This window comes from Podarcis cretensis, assembly GCF_951804945.1.
Source record: "Podarcis cretensis genome assembly, chromosome: 10".
NCBI classification, from domain to species: Eukaryota; Metazoa; Chordata; class Lepidosauria; order Squamata; family Lacertidae; genus Podarcis; species Podarcis cretensis.
The window spans coordinates 74,756,399-74,782,470 of NC_137179.1; the positions used below are offsets into that span (position 1 = coordinate 74,756,399).

Here is a 26,072-nt window from a genome sequence, read left to right on the forward strand (position 1 = left end):
AGTGTGATTCCCTCATGACTTAACTGGGAATGAATGACAACCTTAACTCCTTGCTACTAGGCTGGGTTGTTAATCTGTTGTTCACAAATTAAAAATTACTGCTGCAATATTATTGGTTCCTAATGCTTCCTGTTATTAGAGCACACCTATTGAAAGGTTTTCTAACACAGCAAGTTCCCTCCACAAGTCCATAGGATGAAACTTTCCACTCATTATATCAGCAGATTATCAGTTCTTGAAGCTTTCTCATATACAAACAAGTTCTGCAAAGTTACTGTCTGGCTTTAATCTAACTACAAGGCAGGCTGTAGAAAGGGGTCCTGTTCAAGTGCAGCCAAATGAAGATCAGAAGGGCCAGAGATACTACATCAAGTGAGGCCCAATCAATGTTCGAAACTGAGATATGAAAGCTAGGAGCTAAATGACCACCTTAAACCGAGGTTATGGATGCCACAAGAGAATGTCTAGGCGTGCTTTTTCATAACAAGAATACAAAGCTGAAAATGAATGAACTGCAGCTAAAATCTTATATTCATTTTTCACATGGTCTAGTCCTCATCTGAAGACTGCAAAAAACAAAGCCACATTTCCCCTGCCCACTCCAGTATTATGATGAGGGTCCCTTCTCCAGTCCTCAGAGAGTGGCTGAAAGTGGGGAGGGAGAAAAAGGTCCTCTTTTCCTTCCAGCAATGGCAGTACTGCTCCCAGAGCTCAGAAACTGCTCGCATTAATGAAATTCCCTGTTGCAAAATGCGCCTAGAACAATGGGAGTTTCGAATGCTGGGCCTAATGAATCTGCTGTAACTGTTCACAAGGATGATTTGACAAGACCAGTAAGTTGTCTTGTTCACAGGGCCTGCTGTGTGCTAACAGATTTGGAGAATCAGCTGAAAGTATTCCAGCTGAGGGGTCAGCTGACTGTCTCCAGCCTGGGATTGCACCCTAGGGACTACCCTTTCTGCTGAGACCTAGCCTGTCTGGCCTTCTAGCCCCTAGCTAGGAATGCCCCTCTGCACCTAGTATGAACCAAAGTAAATGCACTCTCCATATGGAGGTGTTTTAGTCAGGGTGCGGTGACACCGTGACACCTACACATAAAGCAAAGGTTGCTCCACCTACTTAGCACAATGGATCTATGAATTAGTGTCAAAATAAATAAAAATGCAAAAACAAATTATGGTCAATAAATTAATAACCTCATTTGCAATACTGACAGCAGCCTTTGAACCTTGAGATCTTCATTCCTTCTCCATTCAAAACAGGAAACCTGTTAACCTGGTAATACGCAATTTGGACAAAATTGTCATCACACAAGTGATTGAAATGTAAAGAAATCTTTCTGAAGGGAAGGCAAACCTACAGCACTTTAATAAAAGGCAGTTCAGTAACTCAAAGCAAACTGGAACAGGTTTCATCATCTCATCAAATTGAAGATAGATCTTAAAAGGAGAGCCCTCTCTCAGCCTCCAAATGTCCCCATGGGCTGAGGGGATGGTGCTTGCGTTATTTATGTGCTCTACTCCTTTTAAATTAAACATGCCTTATTTTACATATAGTGGAAAATTACTGCAAGATGTATTCTGCTTTTAACACAATATTATGCAACCAATCACTTCCGCATTAATCAAGAGACCAAACTTCAAAGGAACATTATGAGAACGAGACAAGCCCCCAAATGCCACCAAATGTATCAAAACAAGTTTGCAGAAATTCATCTCATTCCAGCCTGAAGATAAAAACAGAAGGCGGCAATATTTTCATTCCTGCTCAGCACTCATTTCCTCTCCACTTATTCATCTTTGTTTTTCATGGCCTAGTTTTGCTTGTGTTTTGGAAACAGCAGGTTGCCTGGTGTTGATATATTTTGCTGTTCCTAAAAGCCTTCTTCAGCCCTTAATATAAGGCCTTCTAAACAGCACAGTGGCTTCAGAAATAAAAGCTTCTTCAGTTTTCTTTCCTTCTCTGCCTGCTGCTGGGAGCTCTGTTTAAACAGGCTGAAGCCAGCTGGTTCTCATTAGCACTTTCTCCTTGGACTCTTTAAAGCTGCAGCTGAAGTCACTCCCCCTTTTCCCCCTCCAGGCTGCTGTTCAGCAGGTGACGCTGATTCCCGCCCCATGACACTCTCCCCCTTCCCAAGGTGTGCCTCCACCTGCCCGATGGCTGCCGCCTTTCGAGGAGCATGAGAGTGGAAGTGTTGGACCAACTGGACATTGGGGGAGCATGGACATGCTAAGGCATCTTGCCATGAGGAGTTCCCATTAAGTCCATGTCCATAAAAAAGGCTGTAGCCCCTCAATTTCTATCATCTTCTTCTTTGGTGATCACATGTAGCCGAGTAAGATTGTCTTCCATGAACACAGTCTTAACAGTGAGTCCATAATGGACTGTGGAAGCCAGTTCTGGGCCCACACATCCTTCCACAGTGGGGACATAGGTTTCCTGGCAGGAATCAATCAGGGTGAGGGTTTGCCGAACGTGCCTTCCTCTTAGCTCGTTTCTCTCTTTCTTCCTGATTTCGAGCATCTTCAAAGTCCATGACACCTTTGGTAAAGGCTGTTCTCCAACTGGAGTGCTCGCAGGCCAGCCTTTCCCAATTGTTTATACTACATTTCTTTGAGAGAGTCTTTAAACCTATTTCGTTGACCACCAGCATTACATTTTTAAGATGCTTGGGAAGATGATAATCAGGTATAGCCCAGGTCTGTAAAGCAGCTTTCCTGGTAATTGGAGTGGGTGGTGTGAGGCATCTGGACTTAGCAGTACAAGCCAAGCCCTGACCCTTAGCCCCATCTCAAAACCAAACCCTATCCAACTCTCTCCCTCAGAAACGGCTCTTTTTATATTCTCTCCCAATGTGCTGCTCCTCCTCCTTCTGTGTCTAGCAGACTCTGTAGCCAATCAGAGAGAGGCTCCAGCCCTCTGGTGGAGTTTCAGGGGGATTGCATCACCAGACTCTGGTCTGGCTCTGCTGTCCGTACTATTCACACCTAAAAGTAATGAATACCTAAATGTGAAAAATGGTTTCTACTTACAGTATTTTCCCTACTATATTCATTTGATAAGTGAGAAGAGCTTGTCCACACTTACATCTTATCACTGAACAGGTTGGACACAGCTGACAATCAGCCACAGAAGTAATTGTCACCCGACCCCAAACAATTTTTACTTGATTAATAAGATGTCAATAACTCTTGGGAGAGCTGGGTGCTTCTGCTCTGTAGCCCAACAATGTAGAGTTGGTTAATTGCTTAATTGGTGAGCTATGAAATGAGGGGGAGGGTCAGATGCCTTGTCAATCCCAGAAGGCCTTGTCAACCAATCAGAGGCAGCTTTGTCAATCCCACCAGCAGGTATAAAAGTGGACGACCAGGCCTGCCCAGGCCATAGGCCCACTTTGCACAGCCCCCCACTCATAGCTGTCAAGTGTCCCTTATTTGAAGGGACAGTCCCTTATTCCAGCGCCATGTCCCGCTGCTGTCCCTTATTGATGGATATCCCTTAAATGTCCCTTAATTTTCAAAGGAAGCAGCTCCTCTCCCTCCCTCCCTCCCTGCTGGCCAGGGAGGAGGGAGGCTCCAACTATGTCGCTTGGCTGTGTTGCTCACCCAATAAGAAGTCTAAGAACGACTGGGGGTGGAGCTTGCATGCCTTGTGTGTGGCTAGTTAATGCAAGCTGAGGGGTTTTTTGAATGCTGGACGCCATTTTGTTGCACGTGCTACTGCAAACTTTGCAGTGCAAAGCCAGGCCGGGGAGCCATCTTACGTTGAGGCTGCATAGGCCTTGTGGTGCATGTGATTCAGATTCTATTCAGCTGAACCTCTGGTTACAAAGTTGGTTGGACAGTGTTCACGAAGCTACCAGCATGAGTTTGACCAGACTGCAGGAGGACAGGAAGACTGGAGTGCCTGGAACAGGTGAGGCTGCAGGTCCCTTATTTTGGCTGCTGGTCCCTTATTTTCAAGGCTGCTGGTCCCTTATTTTCAAATCTGTAAGTTGACAGCTATGCCCCCACTACAGTGGTGGAGTTACAAAGCAGTGTGTGTCACCATTGCTTGTGTTATCTGTGTAGAAAGGGCTTTTAGGTGCATGAATGGGAGATGACTGAACTAAAAAGGGCTTATTTGCTAAGAAATATCATGCAAATAGGGGGGACGCGGGTGGCGCTGTGGGTAAAAGCCTCAGTGCCTAGGACTTGCCGATCGAAAGGTCGGCGGTTCGAATCCCCGCGGCGGGGTGCGCTCCCGTTGCTCGGTCCCAGCGCCTGCCAACCTAGCAGTTCGAAGTGCAAGTAGATAAATAGGGACCGCTTACTGGCGGGAAGGTAAACGGCGTTTCCGTGTGCTGCGCTGGCTCGCCAGATGCAGCTTGTCATGCTGGCCACGTGACCCGGAAGTGTCTGTGGACAGCGCCTATAGAGTGAGATGAGTGCACAACCCTAGAGTCGGACACGACTGGCCCACACGGGCAGGGGTACCTTTATCATGCAAATAAATTAGCTTTTTGCCTGAGGCCCTCGCCCTGCTGCTTCTCTTCCTTCTCCTCCCACAGAAGCAAAAGGATTACCTGTTGTTGGGATGGATTTTGATGCTTAGTGGAGGCAGCCAGGGGAATTCCATTCTATAGCTGTGTTTCCAGGGAATTCAAATTCCTTAAGGATTTCCCAAAATGAAGCAGAAATTCTTTAAGGATGTAAAACACACACACACTAGCACCTTGATGTTGCTGCAATGCTATTATCGCGTCAATGACATGCTGCAGAATATACCTGCCTAAAAAACACTGTCCTGGGCATAGGCCCATGTTTGACTTGTGCTGGAATCTACAACGGTAATGAAGGAAGAAGCAAGATTCTGTGGCCCTCTCCACTTTAGACTCAGGTTGTGCATACAGTATGTGTAAAGCTGAGCTGCCAAGTTTTGAGATCTTGGGGGAGAGCGGGAGTGCTGCTGACAGAAAGTTCCTTGGAGAGTATACAACACTCACGCAGAATTCGAGTAAAAAGCCCAGCGACAATGGACTCCTGTGGGCTGTTGCTGGGGAAGGAAGGAGAGGGGTTCAGTGAGCATGGTCACAATGGCTTTTAGATACCAAGTTGTTTGCCGGGCTACGCATTTGCTGAATAAAAACCACAAAATATCAACTTTATTGCTTTTTCTTTGATCCTTGAAGCTGCTGGGGGAGGGGAGAATCCCTCCAGTCTGACAGGCAGTTGCAGAGACTTAAGGTCCCCCACCTTCCCAAGTCTTCTCCTCTCCAGGATTTCCCCCAAGCAATCTGAGACTGTGCCCGTGTGCCTGTCTTTCCTCCTCCCGCTTCATGCCTCTCCAGGATCTGAGAGACCAGGGGGAGATGGCAGCTTGCAGCAGCACAGAGAGACACCCTGGCTTCTTCACCAGCCTGACTCATCTCTGCCTCTCGCCCCCCCCCTTCTCTCCAGCTTCTGCCACAGACTCTCCCTGCTCACTAAAAACTGTTACCTCTTCAGCTTCCGACATCTCTGCCTCCCAAGCTGCTCCCTCTTCTCCCTCATTGTCTTCCCTTGGGGGTTCCCCAGCTGGTGCCTCCAACCATTTCTGTGTGTCCAAGCAGTCCATGACACTTGGGCTGCAAAGGGATGCAGCTGGTAGGTGAAGAGGAGGCTGCGACTGTCCAGAAGCCTACCAGTGGGGAAGAGAATGGAAGGCTGGAGGTGAATCATGCACCAAGAGTTGGAGGGGGAAAGCACCTTGGAAAAAAGCAAACTACAAGCTGGAGGCAAATAGGTGCTGCCGATAGGTTGTTTCACTCCATGTGTGTCAACTGTGCAGGAGGAGATGTAAGAAGCAGATCAGAAGAAGTTTTATTTGCATCAGCCACTAGCCATAGCAATAAAATAAAATACAATGTACTGAAGAGGTAAAGGCTTAACTATACAAAATACATTATAGAGGTTTACCTCAATGATCAAATAATAGATCTTATTCTAATTGCCCAGCTATTTTTTTTGCAGTTTTTGCTGTCACCTGGTTACTTTGATCTGCCAGAAGAAAAGACACAGTAGCAATGGTTGAACAACCTGGTATGGATTGCAGTAGAGGGGTAATAACCTCACTCCTCAAATCTTTATAAAGAGTACAGTCAAGCAGTACATGAGCTACAGATTTTAATCTCCCTCTGGATATCAAGGGGAAATTGCTTTTAACAAAAAGGTGTAACAATAACCTGTAATAATTCATAAAATAAATTTGTAGCCCAATGTTCTGCAGTGTTTTCCAGTTCCTTTCTGAACCCAATTTAACATGCTAGCCTTAAATGGTTTGAGCTGATCTGTTTGATGGACCTCTTGCACCCGTACCATCTGCCTACATGTACACTTAATAGAATTATATGTAATATAACTGTACATTTTTAATTATTTTAAGTTTCTTTTTTTTAATAAAAATTTTTATTAGGTTTTCACATTTTATACACACACACACAACAAAAACAAAAACAAAAACAAAACATATATAATTTCATACTCTTACTTTCTTTACCCTCTTTCCTTGACTTCCCCCCACCCCCTCTTCATACATCCCAATTCCAATAATTAATTCAGCAAGTTCTTATCTCTCATCTTTAACATATTATTATTATTTTTAAAACTTAACTCTTTTTACTTGTCCACATTTAACTTATCCAATTCTCTTATAAACATTAAATCTTTTTTCTAAGGTCGACCTAATTTCCCTCCCACGAATTTCTCCCTTTATATTTTAATTAATTATATGTCATAATGGCCAAATACAAAAATCATAAAATTTTGAAATTCTGTTCTCCCCTCCCTCCCTACCCCGGTTTCCATCCCTTATGTCCACAGAAACAGTTCCTAGCCCGGATTCCTCACATCCGAGGCCTTCAAGTCTCTGTCAGTCTCTCTCCGCCGATTTTGTTGGTAACCCTTTTTGTTGGTCCTCAGGTCTCGAAGGAGTTCAGTCGCAGTCACACCAAGTTTTCTTCCATCCAAAATACTTAAAAGCAGTTGCTGCAAAAGGTCAGCTGATCTCCCATACTCAAAGAGGAAGTCCCAATCATATTTCTTTATTCTTTTAAATTCCAGAAATCCAGGTACTCCAGGGACTTCCTCCTTCATCTTTCTCATCTTTCGCAGATTTGTAATCCGAAGATCTTCTTCTTTATTTCCTGACAATATAGGCTTCTGATTGGTATTTTCCTTTTCCACTCCTTCTTTCCTCTCCACCTGTTCCAAAAATGTCTCTTCTGGTTCAGCTGCAGATTTCTTATTAGTCAAATCCTTTATGCATTCAGCAGAGTTGTTTGTTTTAGAATTCAAGGTCATAAGTTCTTTGTTCATAGCCGTACTCTGCTCTTGCAGGATTCCCACAAGAAAAAACATTTTTTCTATCTCTGCCAGTAATTTTCCCTCTGCAGCCATTGTAATGTCTCTAGTTCCCCCTAGGGGGATTCCAATTACTTGATAGTCCTTTTCCAACAGTCCGTTACTTATTGTTTATAGCTACGTTGTTTCCAACCACCTCAGTTCAAATGCAACACTTTTAATTCAGAGAGTTTTTAAGTAACAAAGTTCTTAACTTTAACCGCCCGTTTGACAGCTCCTTTGACAGCTGTCAAACTCCTTATTCTTTTTCCTCTGGCTTACGCACAGGACACTCCCGGGTTGGGGGGGGGGGTTTACACAAAAGCTTCCAAAATTCCTCACTTTCTCTCCAGCACAAAGACTTCTTCTGTCAAATTCATTGAAGTATCTTTTATCTGACAGCAAAAACAATACTCTCCACCTTAGTTCTCCAATCCTTGCTTTAGATCGTTTGTAGGTAGGGGGGGTGCGGACTTCCCTTTAGCACATCCCCTGATTGTACCAAATTCAAAGGTATAAATTTTAAAGTCCAGATTCCAATCTACTCACGGGTTGTTTATTTTCCAGTCCGAATTTTGGGGAAAAAGTCAGCGCTCTCCGGCCATGGCTCGCGGCTATGCTCCACTGAAGTAGCGGTCTACTCACAGCACCACGCCACTCCCCGTACCCTCTCCGTAGCCTTTAAAAAGGCTCTTCGTGGGTCGGGGAAGGCGCTTAAAGGTGCCCGCCGAGTCACCAAGTCCGCAGGCTTCCGCGCCTGCGGTTTCTAAGGGTCCCCGCGTCGCCGGTGCGGTAAGACCCGTCCTCAGCAGAGCCGATTCCCTCCGGAGCTCGGAGGGAATCCACCATTAATCCGATCGCGCTAACCCGGAAGTCCTAATTATTTTAAGTTTCTCTGCATGGGCTGTACCAGGAAAACCAGTCTATAAATATTTTTTAAAATTTTAATGAAATTTTTAAATAAATAAAATAATAAAATAAACATTATGCATTTAAAATTATTTTGGCTGTTCCAAAGATTTTCACATCAAGGAAGGTCGTTTTAATAAACAAAGGCAGCTTCATGCAGAAGTTTTCATCTAGATATCTTTGCAATCTTCCATATTGTAAAATTACAATTTTTAATAGCATTCTGACAAGCAATTATCTCAGGGTTTACTAATTCTCCACAGCACATGGCAGGGGAGGGGAAATCAAGGGAAGCCTATATTGTAACACACACTTAGCCATCATTACAGGGGGCAACTGAATGATGAAATCCTACTGGCCATGTCCAATGTGCATATATTTTTGCATGCTGACAAAAGCAAGGAACTTACAGTGACCACAATGAATAAGTAAGCCTGGGAACAGCACAATGAAATTGTGTATCACACAATTCTACAAAACGATTACATAATCTTTATGGTGGTATGCTAAAGCAGACGTTTATCTTGCTCAAGGAACAATGTCATGATGGGCATTTTTGAGCCATAGCAATCAAAACACATCAATGTGGAAAACTGCACCTGGGGGTTGGGGCGGGTGGGTAGGGCTAGAGGCGGGCAAGCTCAGTCCTCAGCCCAATGCCATGTGGGTGGCAAGGAGCTAAAAATGGGCAGCAGAGACACTAGGGCATGGCTTGATCCTGCCCACCACCAGTAGGCATTACCTGAGGGAATGAGGTCCTCCTTGAGCTAAAAAAATAGGAACCCACAAGGTCCAAACCAAGAGATTAAAAATAAATTGAATATGGTACTTTGAAAAATGCATATACACACACTACATTTTTGTATAAAATATATATTTATTCTTCCTACACATTAGTTAGCGTAACTATTTACAAACAGTAGAAACTGGCAAAGAGGAAAGGTTGAAGAGCAAGCTCTGTAAGTCGAAAAACAAAAATTTAATAACAAAGCAAATGAACAGATACTGCACCTCTCACTAAGGAAAAACACTGTCCTATTAAACTGAATAAAGCTAGTTCCAGAGATGATTTGCCCCAACAAAGAAAATGATACATGAACCATCATAAAAGATCCCAATAGTCATTACCTGAAGAGTTCACAGTGCCAAATGTGCATTAGGATGTCCGTTTGAACCCTTAAAATTTTTTGTTCACTCATCCAACAAGTTCACAATTAGGTGGGACAGAAGAGAATCAGTTTTTTCATACTATCCTTTTCTTAATATTACAGTACTGTATTAGTTATTTTGTTTCATTTTGCTATCTACGTAAACATTAAGGGGGCCCAACAGAACCACCACCACCACCATTATTATTATTATTATTATTATTATTATTATTATTATTATTACCACCACCACCTTTGCTTGTTCCAAGGCTGTTTACACAGAAGTCAAATTCAGGAGGCTTGTGGGTGTTTCCACAGGATCAAACAAGGTTCTTTCAATACCCTGTACCTCTGGGAAGCAACAACTCACTTTGCAAGATGGACACTATGAGAATGTACTGGGTTATGGAGAAGCCAAGAGGTCAATAGTTCTCTTTAAAAGCTCTGCTGCCAAATCTTATTGCTTCAGGTCATCCATTCACACCCTTTAAAAAAATTATTGCTTATCAAGGGGGGGAAGCAAATAATATATTCAAGGGGCTGGAGGTTGCTTAGAGACGTTTATTCTTACTCTACATTTTGAGCCATGTTTAGCTTTGTCAGCAACCTTTTACACATGCTCCATATACAGCTACGTACATGATTTTAGTACTTTCCTTAAAAAGGAGAGGGGGAACAGCAACAACAACACTGTCAGTTTCACTTCTATTTCTGGACAGGCAAGGAAGTGCGCAGGCACTGGGCACTACATCTTGGTGCTCCCCTGGCATGGGAAGTGTCCCGGCCTCTTTGCTGGCCCTAACTTCTGTTGCCACTAGACAGCAGTGTTGTATTTAATTCAGTAAGGCTTCTGACAAAGTCTCCCATTACATTCTTGTGGAGACACTGGTAAAATGTGGACTGGATGAGGGAACTGTTAGGTGGATTTGCAGCTGGTTGACTGACCAAACCCTAAGAGTGCTCACTAATGGTTCCTTGTCATCCTGGGAAATAGTGACAGGTGGGGTGACGCAGGGTCTGTCCTGGGCCCCTTGTTGTTCAATGTCTTTATTAACAACTTGGACGAAGGAATTGAGGGGATACCCATCAAATCTGCAGATGACACCAAACTGGGAGGGGTAGTTAATGCTGCAGGTGACAAGATCTGGATTCAATATAAGAGATTGTAAAACTGGGCCAAGACTAACAAAATGAATTTCAATAGGGACAAATGTACAGTTTTACACCTGGGCAGGAAGAACCAGCTGCACAAATATAAGATGGAGGACACCTGGATTGCTAGTAATGCATGTGAAAAGGATCGAGGGATCTTAATTGACTGCAAGTGTATCATGAGTCAACAGCAGCAAAAAAAAGCTAATGATCTTCTAGATTGCATCAACAAAAGTCCAGTGTCACCATCAAGGGATGTAACACTCCCATTCTATTTTGCCTTGGTCAGACCACACCAGGAGTACTGTGTCCAGTTTGGGGCACAATTTAAGGAGAATATTGGCAAGCGGGAACATGTGCAAAGGAAGGTGACCAAGGGTCTTGAAACCAAGCCTTATGAAGAAGGGTTGATGGAGTTGGGTATGTTTAGCCTGGGACAGATGAGACTGAGAGGAGATCTGATTACCATATTTAAATATCTCAAGGGCTGTCACATGGGAGATGGAGCAAGCTTGTTTTCTCCTGCTCCAGAGGGGAGGACCCAAACCAATAGATTCAAACTGCAAGAAAGGAGATTCCGACTGAACATCAGGAAAAGGTTTCTGACAGTAAGAGCTGTTAGATAGCAGAAAGGACTCCCTCAGGAGTTTGGTGGACTCTCCTTCCTTGGAGAGGTTGGGTAGCCACCTGCCATGCATGCTTTAGCTGAGGTTCCTGCATTGCAGGATGTTGGGCAAGATGACCCCTGGGGTCCCTCCCGACTCTTCTTCTTTCTTTGGCCATCACTCGTAATGCTGGTGGTCAACAAAAGAGGTTTAAAGACTGTCCAACTCGATGATTCTAACAAAAATAGTGAGGCTGGAAAAAGTTACATCCAATGGCAAATGTCCTGTCATTTTCTAGAGATTAAATAACCCTTTCATATATGTACTGCAACATTATATGGGTGATCAGTGCAACTCATACATTAATGCTCTTACAATACACTACAAGTAAGACCTCTAGTGGCTATTGGGCATAACTACTCACAATTTCTCTCCCTAGAATTATTTCCCTGGTATGTTTCACAAGTTACAAATTTAGCAGTTCTGTCACTCTATGCAGTATACTTGCAGTATAATCCATAATGTGGAAAAGGCAAATATTATACAGGTACTGCATATAACATATTATAAATGACCCCCAAAACACTGATTACACATGGCCTCACCAATTGCTAGTACATTACTGATGCATGTATCTATTTCATGAAGGTGTGAAGGTGTCTTCACATACAGACTTATACAGTACATTACATACAAAAAAATTCTAATCTTACTATTCTCAGCGGAGCAATCATATTTAAAGTAAAGACTTTAGAATTTTCAAATAAACTGCTATTTAGTATAGGCAGTAATTGTTTTCTAAAGTTCAAATTTGTAGGTGTTTATCTGCATGTTCAAGTTTAAATTACTTTATGGCAGGGGACCAGTACTCCACATTTTCAGAAGGACTCTCACTATGTGAAAAAATGCACTTCAGTGGCACAGTGTGCTAGAACATCCACACATAGCATAATCATAGCATTTGCACGTATTCAAAATGGACAGTCTGTATTGTATAATACATTGTATTGTATAATACAGAGCCTAGAACAGGAATACTAATGGCCAATGCTACAATCTTGTACAGTTACCTGTAAGTAAGTCCCACTGAACTCAACCCCCTGAAAAAACAAACAAACAATTCAAGTATATCTATATTTTCTTCAAGGCTTGGGTACTTTGGGTATTGTCAGATATGATTTCCATATTATGCATTAAAGATATATGGGTGCTCAAGAGCTACTCCAAAGGTGACAAGTGCATTTTAGTATATTACTGAAAGATCATTGGCTTCCCTGCTCAAAATTTGTGTGTGTGTGTGTGTGTGTGTGTGAGAGATGTTTTCTATCACTACTGCAAACACTAGAAAATAATATACCAAATTTTGTTGTTTTAAGCCTTTCCTGTAGCAGTTTTACACTGGAACAATGCACAATTTCATGATCAATATGAATGACTGCTCACTTTGTAAGAAACTTCCATTCCTTGTTTCTTGATCCCTGGGTTCAAACAATCCAACAGCAAAATAAAATATCTTAAGGACTTGAGCTCCTCCAGGAATGGACATAAAAAGTCTAGTTCTAATACAGTACTCAAGTACAGTACTGCTACCCAAGTAGCAGTAATAAATTAGGAACAAGGAAAACACATATAAATAGACAGGAATATTTCAGAACAAAATCTCTATGCCCATTTTACAGTCAATTCTCTTTTAAATTTTTTTTTTGTAAAAATATAACTGTTTTAAGATTCCGGTCAACAAGTGTATCAATAACAAAATTGAGGTCCTGTGTCATTTTTAAAAAATTACATGTTTTCAACATATGCAGCCAAAATGACTGAGAATAAGGCCAAAGTCATTTTAAAATATAGATACTGTAAATTTGAATTAAAGTCTTAAAAGGTACTAGTACAGTACTAGAGAACAGATCATTATTTTTGTGCATCAAAGTAGCTTAAATTCCTTCTTAGCTGTGTAATACTAAAGAGTCCATTGCATGTCACTGAGCTCTGCTGGATTGCCCAGACCTCCTTCAGCTTCCAAGTAATTCATAAGAGCAGCCATTGCAGTGTCATTTTCACAAACTGCATCAAAATCCAGTTGAGAAGCATCACCTAAGAAAAAAAAACAAAAAATGTCACCACTTTATGCAAAAATCAGCCCCTGTAATTCATTGTTTACTCTGAAACAAACAACATCCTTTTGGCACAAATAACTTCACACATCACATCTGTATTTCCTTGTACAAGATAGCCAAGATTCTCCAGGAGTTCAGACAGGAGTTAAGCCCAACCCTGCCTGGGTTAACCAGAGGTCTTCTGGAGCCAAAGCAGACCCCTCCACCTCTCAACTGCAGCTCTTTGCCTTTGACTAGAGAGCTTAACTCTACCACATGGTAAAGTGCTGCTTAATGTTCCTTAAGGGGGTGGTTCAAAATGCCCTGCTGAGAATGATTCTGACTAGCTTGAATTTATGTTACCAGAAAAAGGAAACCTTAAAATATTAACAGATTTCTAATGAGTGTTTTCTTTAAAAGCCCTATCACTTTTGCATTGAAAAAGAGGTATCTTAACACACATTAAAAATGTACATATTAAATGTAGGCTTTATTCAGTTCTGTTAAAATAACAACTTTTATTTTAAAAACATCCTGAGGATTTATATTTTATGCTTAAACAGCTTAAGACGTTTATTGGGAGCAGGCATTCCTGATTTACCTTCATTCTTTACTGAAACATTGTTTCAAAACAGAATGAAGTTTGAGATGAGTCAATTTACAGAAATAAAAGCAGTATGGACAGAATGCAAAGTATCAGGTATGAGTATCATATTGCCCTTGGTGGCAGTGGTGAACCAATATTTGTGAGCTGCATTTCTAAGCTGACTGGGCTTGCTCTCTCAATGAAAAATTTCAGTTTCCTTCCCTTTTTTTGGTGTGGATCACCTGCATCCACAGGTGACATCTATTTCTTTTAACCTAAGGATTCTGTGAACATGAGCGCTGGTAATCTCAAATTGGTAGGAACTAAACACCCTCAGTTACACAATCTACTTCTGCAGAGACTTACAAATATTTCATTAAGAGGAAATAAACAGAAGGGAAGCTTACTGAGAAGAGGTTCATTGCTGGGGAGTGGAATAGTGCCCTGGTGTTGCCCTGAGGTTTCCACATCTAATATTCCTGAAGGACACAGCTGAAGAATGTCTCTCTTTGGCACCTGAGCACACACAAAAATGGTGACAATAGCCAGAAATCAACAAAAATGATATTACAGAAATCAAATACTTTTCAATGCTGATTCTTAGGGATACACTGTCGAAATTAGATGGCTTTGTTTACAAGTGATACAGGAGCAGGGAACTGTCAGCCCACAGTCCAGATCTGGCCCATTATGGCAGGCACGTGAGAACAATCGGAAGTGATGTTTTGTCCAGCTCTGCCTTCACAGACAACTCAAAGGAAAATTAAAAAACCAGCAGGAAATCTGTGAGATCTGTAAAGGAGGAACGTGTGCTATTGCTATGTGTCTGCTTACATGTGACAATGTTGAAGAGTGTGTTATATGTGTGCATGCTGGTGCATATGCATGAGTGTGGACTGGACTTGTCCCCTTCAGCTACACCCACTTTGGCCCTGCCTACATGTGGCTCCTGAATGGTTGGCTATGAGGGAATGCAGCAGCCCTCTAGGGAAAAAAGATTTCCCATCCTTGATGTAATGAATAACAGCTGCAACAATTCTGTATTTGCAATGCCCTCTAAAATAGATTTTGGCCTTTAGTACAATAAAACCACCAGAAAGAAAGAAAGAAAGAAAGAAAGAAAGAAAGAAAGAATTTTGTGCTGAAAATACAGCTTGACAAAGTATGACAACAGGCCCCTAACTGAACTACTTCAGAGGATACTTACCAAGAAGTAATAGTTGCTCCCATCCAGGTAGTTTATAGTCATCGAGGTTGGAGGGAATCCCTAGGGTCATCTAGTCCAGCCCCCTGAAATGTGACTCTTTTGCCCAACAAGGGGCTTGAATCCACAACCCTGAGATTAACGGTCTCAAGCACTACTGACTCAGCTCTCCCACTGTCAGAAGCTTTCAGGCTCCCAAAAGGAAAGAGTTGTTGCTGTTTGGAAACAGCATAGTTGGTTACAGAAATTTTGCTATAATATGAAATAACAGTGGCCTCCTTCACGTGCTACATGAGGTCATGTGTGGAGCCAAAGATGAGGACTATGCTACTAACCCTGCCCAAAATGTGTGTTCAGGATGGACATCAGAAGAGCCCCCATCAGGAGCAATTTGCCCACACATATGGGGCCTCATGTGGTCAGGGCCTCAACTACACAGGTGGGCCTCTCATGTAGAACCTTTACACATTAGCAGCTGCATTACACATAGGAGATCTTCAGACATGATGTTGGGGGTGAGACAAGAGGCTTGGCACTCCTCCTTGCTCTATACACAGATTCTCTTCATGTGTGTAACATGTTTAGAGGGCTAGTAAGAAAGATCAAATCAAGTTACTGGGATATTAGATAGCCTTTCTTAGAGGCCAGTGGCTTATGGATACTCACATCACTACCGTCTACTGGGGAAGAAGACTTCCTCATCAGATCTGATGGACTTAACTCACCAGGAGGTGGAGATGTATGTAACCTAGATAAAAACAAAAGATGACATTTAATCCTCCTCACAAAGTATTTGGCAAACACAACCAATCTGGCCTCTAAAACAATTGATGTTATTTATTAACTAGTGCTGCTGTATCAGAAACATTAGCAACATTTGCCCTTTAAGATCTCCACCCCTTCCCTCCAAGGTCTTAGACCTCCATCTCTGGAGGAACTTGATCATATTCAGTCCTATAAAAGAGTCCTAAAATTCAGACTAAATGATCAAGTGGCTGTGTTGTTTAAAACTATGGGCTAAGCTGATTAAGTGATTCTTTAGTTCTGCAAAGTTTTAGTAGAACGGGATGCCAGTGAACCAAAAGGATGTACTAACAGCCTTGATGGATCAGGCCAAAGGCCCATTTAATCCAGTATCCTGTTTACAGTGGGCAACCAGATGCCTATGGAAAACCCACAAGATGGAACTTAGAACAAGAGCACTCTGTCCGCTTGTCATTCCCAGCAACTGGTATTCAGGGGCCTATGAAGTTAGAACATACCTTAACTACTATGGTTCCTCAATGAATATGCCTAATCCTCTTTTAAAGCCTCTTTAAATGAGATGGTGGACATCACATTTTGTGAGAACAAATTCCATACTTTAGCTATTACTGTGAGGGTCATGTGCACAATCAAGTGTTCAGGAACTTTGGCCCTCGCACTCGGCTGGCAGTCGGCATGACTTCAGGGATCAAAATTAAAGCCAGATCAATGCATTATTTAGGACTACCAACCCCCCCTCCCCAAATTTCGATTATTTGTTTAAATTTAATTTTTGACTGGTGCCTAAACAGATTAAGCAAGACCTCAGAACTTGGAGGAATATGAACCTCGTGATTCTGGGCAGCCACTGTTAAAATGGTCCAGGCTCATGTTCTTTTTCCAAGTGCTCCCTATTTTAATTTCAAGTATTATTATTATTTTTTTATAAAATATTTATTAAAGTTTTCAAAGAGTTATCTAAAATAGAAAAAACAAAAAAGAAGAGAAAAAATACATACAAAACACATACAATAACAAGTAAAATTTCAATCCCTTATATTCATAAAATTTACTTTCCCGACCTCCTCATACCTCCCCTTCCTGTATTCCAATCTCTAATTGATTCAATTCAGCAAATCCTTCCCCTAATTTCTGTTTAATTTTTAATCTTTCTTTTCTTAATACCTAATCATTACAGCTGAAAACCCCTTAATTTCTAAATCAACATCGTTCTACCATTCAATGATTTTACAATATTTCTTAAGATAATCCTTAAATTTCTTCCAATCTTCTTCCGCCATCTCTTTTCCCTGGTCTCGGATTCTGCCAGTCATTTCTGCCAGTCCCATATGGTCTATAACTTTCATCTGCCATTCTTCAACGGTGGGTAGATCTTCTGTCTTCCAATACTTTGCGATGAGTATTCTTGCTGCTGTTGTAGCGTACATAAAGAATGTTCTATCCTTCTTTGGGACCAATTGGCCGACCATGCCCAGGAGAAAGGCCTCTGGTTTCTTCAGGAAGGTATACTTAAATACCTTTTTCATTTCATTATAGATCATCTCCCAGAAAGCCTTAATCCTTGGGCACGTCCGCCAAAGGTGAAAGAATGTACCTTCAGTTTCTTTACATTTCCAACATTTATTATCAGGCAAGTGGTAAATTTTTGCAAGCTTGACTGGGGCCATGTACCACCTATAAATCATTTTCATAATATTCTCTCTTAGGGCATTACATGCCGTAAATTTCATGCCGGTGGTCCACAACTGTTCCCAGTCAGCAAACATAATGTTGTGACCAATATCTTTAGCCCACTTGATCATAGCTGATTTAACCGTTTCATCCTGCGTATTCCATTTGAACAGCAAGTTATACATTCTTGATAATATTTTAGCATTGGGTTCTAACAGTTCTGTTTCCAATTTTGATTTTTCCACCTGGAAACCAATTTTCCTGTCTAACTTATAAGCCTCCATTATTTGATAATAATGAAACCAGTCTCGCACTTTATCTTTCAGTTTCTCATAACTCTGCAATTTCAATTTATCCCCTTCTTGTTCCAGAATCTCCCCATATTTCGGCCATTTGGATTCCATATTAAGTTTTTTTACAGCCTTTGCCTCCATTGGGGACAGCCACCTTGGAGTTTTATTTTCCAGCAAATCTTTGTACTTGACCCAAACATTATACAATGCTTTCCTGACATGGTTTTTAAAAGCTTTATGAGCTTTCACCTTGTCGTACCACAAATATGCATGCCACCCCAAAGCATTATTAAAACCTTCTAAATCCAAAATGTCTGTATTCTCCAGAAGTAGCCAGTCTTTCAACCAGCAGAAAGCTGCTGCTTCATAATATACCGTATTTTTCGCTCTATAACACGCACCCGACCATAACACGCACATAGTTTTTAGAGGAGGAAAATCCGTAGGCATGCCACCCGTAGGCATTCCCTCCATAACACGCACAGACATTTCCCCTTACTTTCTAGGAGGAAAAAAGTGAGTGTTATGGTGCAAAAAATACGGTAATTTAAAGTCTGGCAGGGCAAATCCCCCCCTTTCCTTTGCATCTATTAAAATCTTAAATTTTATTCTGGGCTTTTTGCCCTGCCAGACAAATTTAGAAATATCTTTCTGCCACTTCTTGAAACAGTCCATCTTGTCAACTATTTGCAATGTTTGGAATAAAAATAACATTCTAGGTAATACATTCATCTTTATAGCTGCAATTCGCCCCAACAAGGAAAGCTTCAAATTTGACCAAATTTCCAAATCTTTTTTCACTTCTGTCCAACATTTCTCATAATTATCTTTAAACAAATTCGCATTTTTAGCTGTCATGTTAATCCCCAAATATTTAACTTTCTTAACCACAGTTAAACCTGTCTCATTCTGAAACCTCTCCCTTTCAATAGGTGTTAAATTTTTCTCCAATACCTTAGTTTTAAACTTATTCAGTTTAAATCCTGCTACTTGACCAAATTTTTGAATTAATTCTAAAACCCTTTTAGGTTTTAGAATTCTGGCTCTTGTAATGTAAGAACAAGATCATCTGCAAATGCTCTCAATTTGTACTGTTTGGCTCCGACCTGTATACCTTTAACCAACTGGTCTCTTCTAATCATATTCAGCAAAACCTCCAGGACTGATATAAAAAGTAGTGGGGAGATTGGGCACCCCTGAAGTGTCCCTTTTTCTATCTTAAATTCTTCCGTAACCACATTAAAGGTAAAGGTAAAGGTACCCCTGCCCGTACGGGCCAGTCTTGACAGACTCTGGGGTTGTGCGCCCATCTCACTTAAGAGGCCAGGGGCCAGCGCTGTCCGGAGACACTTCCGGGTCACGTGGCCAGCGTGACATCGCTGCTCTGGCGAGCCAGAGCCGCACACGGAAACGCCGTTTACCTTCCCGCTGGTAAGCGGTCCCTATTTATCTACTTGCACCCGGAGGTGCTTTCGAGCTGCTAGGTTGGCAGGCGCTGGGACCGAGCAGCGGGAGCGCACCCCGCCGCAGGGATTCGAACTGCCGACCTTTCGATCGGCAAGCCCTAGGCGCTGAGGCTTTAACCCACAGCGCCACCTGCGTCCCGTAACCACATTATTTACAATTAACTTTGCTTTTTGTTCAGAGTATATTGCACTTATACCATTTTCAAACCATTGGCCTACCCCCATCCCCTGGAGATTTTTCCTCATGAAACTCCAAGAAATATTGTCAAAGGCTTTCTCCACATCCACAAAAATCAAAACTGCTTTAGTATTTATGTTCACTTCTAATTTTTCCAAAATATCAATTATATTCCTTACATTATCTGACAAGTGTCTTCTTGGGAGAAAGCCCGCTTGGTCTCTATGAATCTCCTCCATCAAAACTTTTTTCAATCTCTTAGCCGAAATGTCAGCAAAGATTTTATAATCCACATTTAGTAACGAGATAGGGCGGTAGTTCTTAAGTTGGGTCTTTTCAGTCTCTGTCTTTGGTATAAGTGTAATGAAAGCCTCTTTCCACGATTCTGGTGCTCTTTTCCCCTCCAAAATTTCATTGCAGACTTCCTTCAAAGGTTGTATTAACCAGTCCTTCAAAACTTTATAATATCTGGAAGTCAGCCCATCCGGTCCCGGAGACTTGCCCAGTGCAAGTATTAAGGGTTGGCAATCCACTCCACTAAACAGATCTCCCATTTTATTAAATATGCGGGATTACAGGCTGGTGGTAGGGGATCTTTAGAGATTTGAATTTCCAGTGTCCAAGGGTTCTCAGAAGGAACTTGTTTCAACACCTTATACTTTGCTTTTATACTTACAATTTTCTCCCTTTGAAAACCCTTCAACTAACATGAGAGGGTGACCTAGCTCTTGAAATGGATCCCTCAGAGTGGTCTAGAATCTGGTCCTCTAAAGCTTTTATTTCAGTTTTGGCCATGGTTAGTTCACCTTTTAGAATAAAAAAATGGTTAATGATTGCTGCAAAAAAAGTTATTACCTTTGTAAATCTAAGACTTCATTTGCAATTTCGGTTCCTATGCTTCCAGCCCCAAGTACAGTTCCTGTAGACATCCCTGGTACACCAAGAAATGGTGGTTTTGTTGTATCTATGTTTAAGAGACAGGGAATCAAGATGGTTTTATTTAGTTTTACACTGTTTCGCACTGTAATAGATTATCTATTTTATTTTATTGAAATAATTTTTATTAAAGATTTTATTGAATTACAAAAGAACATGCAACGTCTTCCTCTCTCTTTTTATCATATAGTCTCTTAGTTATGTTCCACATAGGAAAATGTATCTAGTATAGTGTTGAAGGGGAAGAGAGATGGTAGGGAGATGGTGGGTGGTAAATTTACATATTATTTTTCTTTTCTTTTTTCAAAATTGGTATCTGTGTGTGGTTTTTGTGGCAGCGTCACTTGGGCAGGTTCTCTTTCTTTTCATTTGTTAGTTTACATTGGCACTGAGAGAAGCTTGGGAGGCAGATTATCTGTTTTAACGCTTAAAAGTAATTTTAACTGTGTTATAAATACATCCTATTCACAACCATTTGTTTCAATTTTGGTGACATACATGGAATGCTTTCCCTTTCATGTAACGTAACCTTCAATTTCAGTATTTTTTTTTACAGTTAATATAGGATTCCAACTCCTTGCTCCAAAATAATAAACAAGGATAGAAACTTCAATCTTTTCACAGAAGTAATACGATGAAAATTTTAAGAGGTTAGGCTGGCCTCAACCAGAGCCAGGGCTTTTTTGGCTGTGGCTCCGATCTGGTGGAACGCTCTGTCACAAGAGACTTGACATCTTTCTGCAGGGCCTGAAAGACAGAGCTGTTCCACCAGGCCTTTGCCCAGGGCACAGCCTGACTCCCTCTTTTGACAATCCTCACAGAACTCTAGTCCAATGGTTGCCATTAATTTGATTTGAATTAATTTTATAATGAAATGATTTTAGAATGTTGTATTATTTTACTGTTGTTAGCCGCTCTGAGCCTGGCTTTGGCTGGGGAGGGCGGGATATAAATAAATTATTATTATTATTATTATTATTAATTGTAATTCACTTTTTTCTTGCACCATCAGCTTTTACCCTACAAGAGTAAGATGCACGCAATAAAAATCTATGAGTTATTTGTCTGCAGAGCACAGATTTAAAAGAAAGGGAAGGTGTGTACATCCAGACAGCTTCTATATGGGGTATGTAAATGTTAAGGGGTATCTTTGAACAGCAGTTGTCAACATGGTCCCCTCCAGATGGTTCTGGACTTCAGCTCTCATCGTTCCTAGTCACTGCCCATAAGACTGAAGCTGACGCAGTCCAACGCCACATGGAGGGAACAACGTTGGCCTTTGATTAATATTGTATTTTCATATCAAACTGAAGGTGAGTGAATGCACTTACAGTGGTGCCCTGCAAGACGAACGCCTCGCAAGACGGAAAACCCGCTAGACGAAAGGGTTTTCCGTTTTGGAGGCGCTTCGCTAAACGAATTTCTCTATGGGGTTGCTTCGCAAGACGAAAAAATCTTGCGAGTTCCCGCGGATTTTTTTCGCTCCCCCCCCTTTCCTAAGCCACTAATCAGCTGTTCCGCTGATAAGCCGCCTCTCAGCTGATCGCTAAAAGCTGCTAGACCGCTAATAGCGCTAATCCGCTAATCCGTCAATGGGCTTGCTTCGCAAGACGAAAAAACCGCTAGACGAAGAGAATCGTGGAACGGATTAATTTCGTCTTGCGAGGCACCACTGTATATTGCTCTTCATAAAAGGTTTGCACATTCACCCATGTGAAGGATGCTTTGGTTGTTATGTTTATATGCCACCGTTATCTTCCATAGATCTCAAGGTGGTGTATATGGCTTTGTTTCTCCCCATTTCATTCTCACAACACCCCTGTGAAGTAGAATAGGCTGGGAGATGCTGACTGACTCCAAAGTCACCCAGTGAGCTTTATGGCTGAGTGGGAATTTGAACCCTGCTCTCCCAGGTCCCAGTCCAGCACTCTAACCATTACGCCACACTGGCTTAAAGCTCTCCAATGTGGTGTTACAGTTTAGCCACAACATGCTGGGGAAACAAGTGGCGCTGCTATCGTCTAAATTATAAGTGGTGTGTATATACATCACCATATAAAGAAACAAGTGTCAAAATATTGTAGCAAAAAGGCTGCAACCAATAAGGCTAGATCTTTTAATATTAACAGTAGGTGTTACTATTATGTGAGAATTATTTGATCAAGAGGCAAGAAAGAAATATTCTAAATAATAGAAATGATATTCTACTACTGATAAGTGATAGTTAATATGGTCCCTGATCTAACAACATTGTCTCACTGTGGAACTAAAAACAAAGGGTTAAAAGGACTGCAAATTTCCTGTGCCACAAAAACATACTGTTTTTTGAAATTTTATTCAGGTTGCATACACACCAAGGCTTTAAAGCATATTTAAGACACCCACCCACCAAAGAATGTTAGGAACTGTAGCCTGTAAATTACAGTTCCCAGGATTCTTGGGGCAGGATGGATGTGCTTTAAAGGTATGGGACGTACACAATTTCACAAACTATTTGCAATGCAAAGTGGTGAGGTGGGAACTGATATTTGGGGGAGGGCTCTTAATACCTTGTAGTTCATAGAGGTATTTGCATGCCTCTTCATATGCTGGTCACTTTATTAATTTAACAGACAAGTCTGCAGCTTCTATCAGGATTTTTCTTTTTTTTAGTAATGTGCCCAGTGTGAAACTCCCATTTGATTTATGTAATATTGTGTGTATCGTTCTCACTGTAAGCATGTGTACTTGCCTTCTGAAGACAGGGAACTGCAGGGTAACAGTGCCTCCTCATCTGATTCATTATGATCTCTAAAATGCACCAGAGCAGAAAAGTTACATAAAGGAGCATTCCCAGATGTAAATAATATACATGTTTTCTACATGAGTACTATTTCTTGTTTCTTCTTCTTTTTTGTGTCTTATCTTACTCTGTGCACTTGTAATTTTGTACTTTTGAGTTTTCAATAAAGAACCATCACCATCCCCATTCCCTAAAGCAGCCTTTCCCAGCTTCCCCCAGCCAAATCCTGCCATCCCTTGGATGATAACCAGGGAGGCAGAGGCTGGTGAGATTGTAGTTCAAAACATCTGGAGGACACCAGGATGGGATAACCTAACATTTGCCAAGTAAGGATTGCCATCCTAATTAGAAAGATCTAATCTATTTATCCAACACAACAAGCCTGACATGGGCTGGTGCAATGGATAATTGCATATATTTTAATAAAAGTTAGCACTTGCTATTCCTGCCAACCTAGCAGTTCGAAAGCACATCAAAGTGCAAGTAGATAAATAAGAACCGCTCCAGCAGGAAGGCAAACGGCGTTTCCGTGCGCTGCTCTGGTTCGCCAGAAGGGGCTTAGTCATGCTGGCCACATGACCCGGAAGCTGTACGCCGGCTCCCTCGGCCAATAAAGCGAGATGAGCACTGCAACCCCAGAGTTGGCCATGACTGGACCACTTAATGGTCAGGGGTCCCTTTACCTTTACCTAGCACTTGCTATGCAGCAGTAGAGCCAGCAATTGGCTTAAAAATTAATACATTAATATTTATTCTATTTACAACTGAAGTCCTAGCATATAAGGTGACATTCTATCAGCATGAAGGTCAGCAGGACAGAACCAAAATAGACCACCTGCATTAATATTGCATAATTAAATGCAAAAGGAAACTTATTTTTTTACATAAGTAGGCAGTGAATGCACATGCATTCTTTTAATTAACTTTATCTTTTAATAATATCTAAGCTATGGTAAATATTTAAAATAGTTTATTCATAGCTTATATGAATAAGACTATAACTTACGAAACAACTGTGTTGATTGACACAATGTACTCCAGTTCTTTGGTCCATGGATTTATGAAACTAAACCACTGACTTTTTAATGTGACAAAAGAGCCATCTTTTGCTCTGAATTTGTAGAGGTTTGTGAATATCTTTTCTTTGCTCTGAAGCACTGGGGGAAATATAAAACAAGTTATGAACAAAACCAGTGTTTAAATGTGTTTCAACTAAACCTATGTTCATACAGCAACTGTAAAACATTAGGCTGCATAAAGACCATTCAAAAGATGTCATCCCTATGATGCTGATAACATGATTCTCATGATCATTCATTTAATGAATGAGAAACAGAGGAAGAAAAAGGGAACTTGCTAAAACGTAAGAGGTGATGAATCAATTTCTGATGAAAGAAAAAGTGGCCAAATATAGCAACTACAGCAAACCATGGTTCTGGATCCTTGGTCATTCTCCCATCTTGCCAGAAGCGAGAGAAAAAAGAACACTTTAAAAATGTTATTTCTCTGGCTGGAAAAAGAAACATTGGTTCCTACCTGAAGGGTAGCTCATCTAACTGGGATGCATCACCACCTTGTGTTGAAGGCAGGAAAGTGAACTTCAGGGAAGCAGGGCTTTCCCAGACACTATTTATTTATGCTTCCAGTAGGAAGCAACACAGGAAACTGCCTTATACCAAGTCAGAACTCTATTCCATACAGCTTACTATTCTATACCAGGGAAGGGGAGCCTCAGATGCTCCAGGCCTCTCTGCCTGGTTCCCCAAGGCAACACACCAACCTGAGCCACACCCTTCACCAAACCTTCACCCTCCTCAAGTATTTTTGCCTGGGAGGAATAGGGCTGTGAACTCTGATAACGCTTCTTGCTTGTCTGGGTGGAGAGGGATGTGTGAATATGAAGAAACTAGCCTATACAGTACTACAAAGGTTAAATTCACATGTATTGTTCCACTCATTTTTGTCTCTGATCCTGCCACCACCAGAAGGGAATGTAACCCCCAGGCTGAAAAATATTCCCCACCTTTGGTCTACACCAGTGGTTCCCAATTAGCTAATTACTGAGGATCCCCTATTTTTCAAAAGCCACTGCAAGGACACCCTACTTTTGAAAATTTTGATAACTCTATGGCAGCTACCTCTGCAAAGCAATTTTTTGAACAAAATGTGGGGTGGCCCATAATCACAGAATCATAGAATCATAAAGTTGGAAGAGACCACAAGGGCCATCGAGTCCAACCCCCTGCCAAGCAGGAAACACCATCAGAGCACTCCTGACATATGGTTGTCAAGCCTCTGCTTAAAGACCTCCAAAGAAGGAGACTCCACCACACTCCTTGGCAGCAAATTCCACTGTCAAACAGCTCTTACTGTCAGGAAGTTCTTCCTAATGTTTAGGTGGAATCTTCTTTCTTGTAGTTTGGAACCATTGCTCCGTGTCTGCTTCTCTGGAGCAGCAGAAAACAACCTTTCTCCCTACTCTATGTGACATCCTTTTATATATTTGAACATGGCGATCATATCACCCCTTAACCTCCTCTTCTCCAGGCTAAACATGCCCAGCTCCCTTAGCCGTTCTTCATAAGGCATCACTTCCAGGCCTTTGACCATTTTGGTTGCCCTTCTCTGGACACGTTCTAGTTTGTCAGTGTCCTTCTTGAACTGTGGTGCCCAGAACTGGACACAGTACTCCAGGTGAGGTCTGACCAGAGCAGAATACAGTGGCACTATTACTTCCCTTGATCTAGATGCAATACTCCTATTGATGCAGCCCAGAATTGCATTGGCTTTTTTAGCTGCCGCGTCACACTGTTGGCTCATGTCAAGTTTGTGGTCAACCAAGACTCCTAGATCCTTTTCACATGTACTGCTCTCAAGCCAGGTGTCCCCCATCTTGTATTTGTGCCTCTCATTTTTTTTGCCC

The 26,072-nt window shown here is 41.6% G+C and overlaps 1 protein-coding gene across 1 annotated transcript in view; it reads right to left on the reverse strand.

Annotated features, from left to right (window-relative positions):
• Positions 1–9,124: 9,124 nt before the first annotated feature.
• Positions 9,125–26,072, reverse strand: part of BMAL2 (basic helix-loop-helix ARNT like 2) — a 48,669-nt gene continuing 31,721 nt past the window's right edge. Inside the window, exons 11-16 of the mRNA XM_079993671.1 lie at positions 24,156–24,306; positions 23,099–23,157; positions 20,287–20,395; positions 15,725–15,806; positions 14,262–14,370; positions 9,125–13,266 (exon numbers count right to left, since the gene is read on the reverse strand). Of these exons, the coding sequence (XP_079849797.1) occupies positions 13,133–13,266; positions 14,262–14,370; positions 15,725–15,806; positions 20,287–20,395; positions 23,099–23,157; positions 24,156–24,306 (644 nt within the window). The 3' untranslated portion in view covers positions 9,125–13,132. The remainder of the gene's footprint in view (positions 13,267–14,261; positions 14,371–15,724; positions 15,807–20,286; positions 20,396–23,098; positions 23,158–24,155; positions 24,307–26,072) is intronic.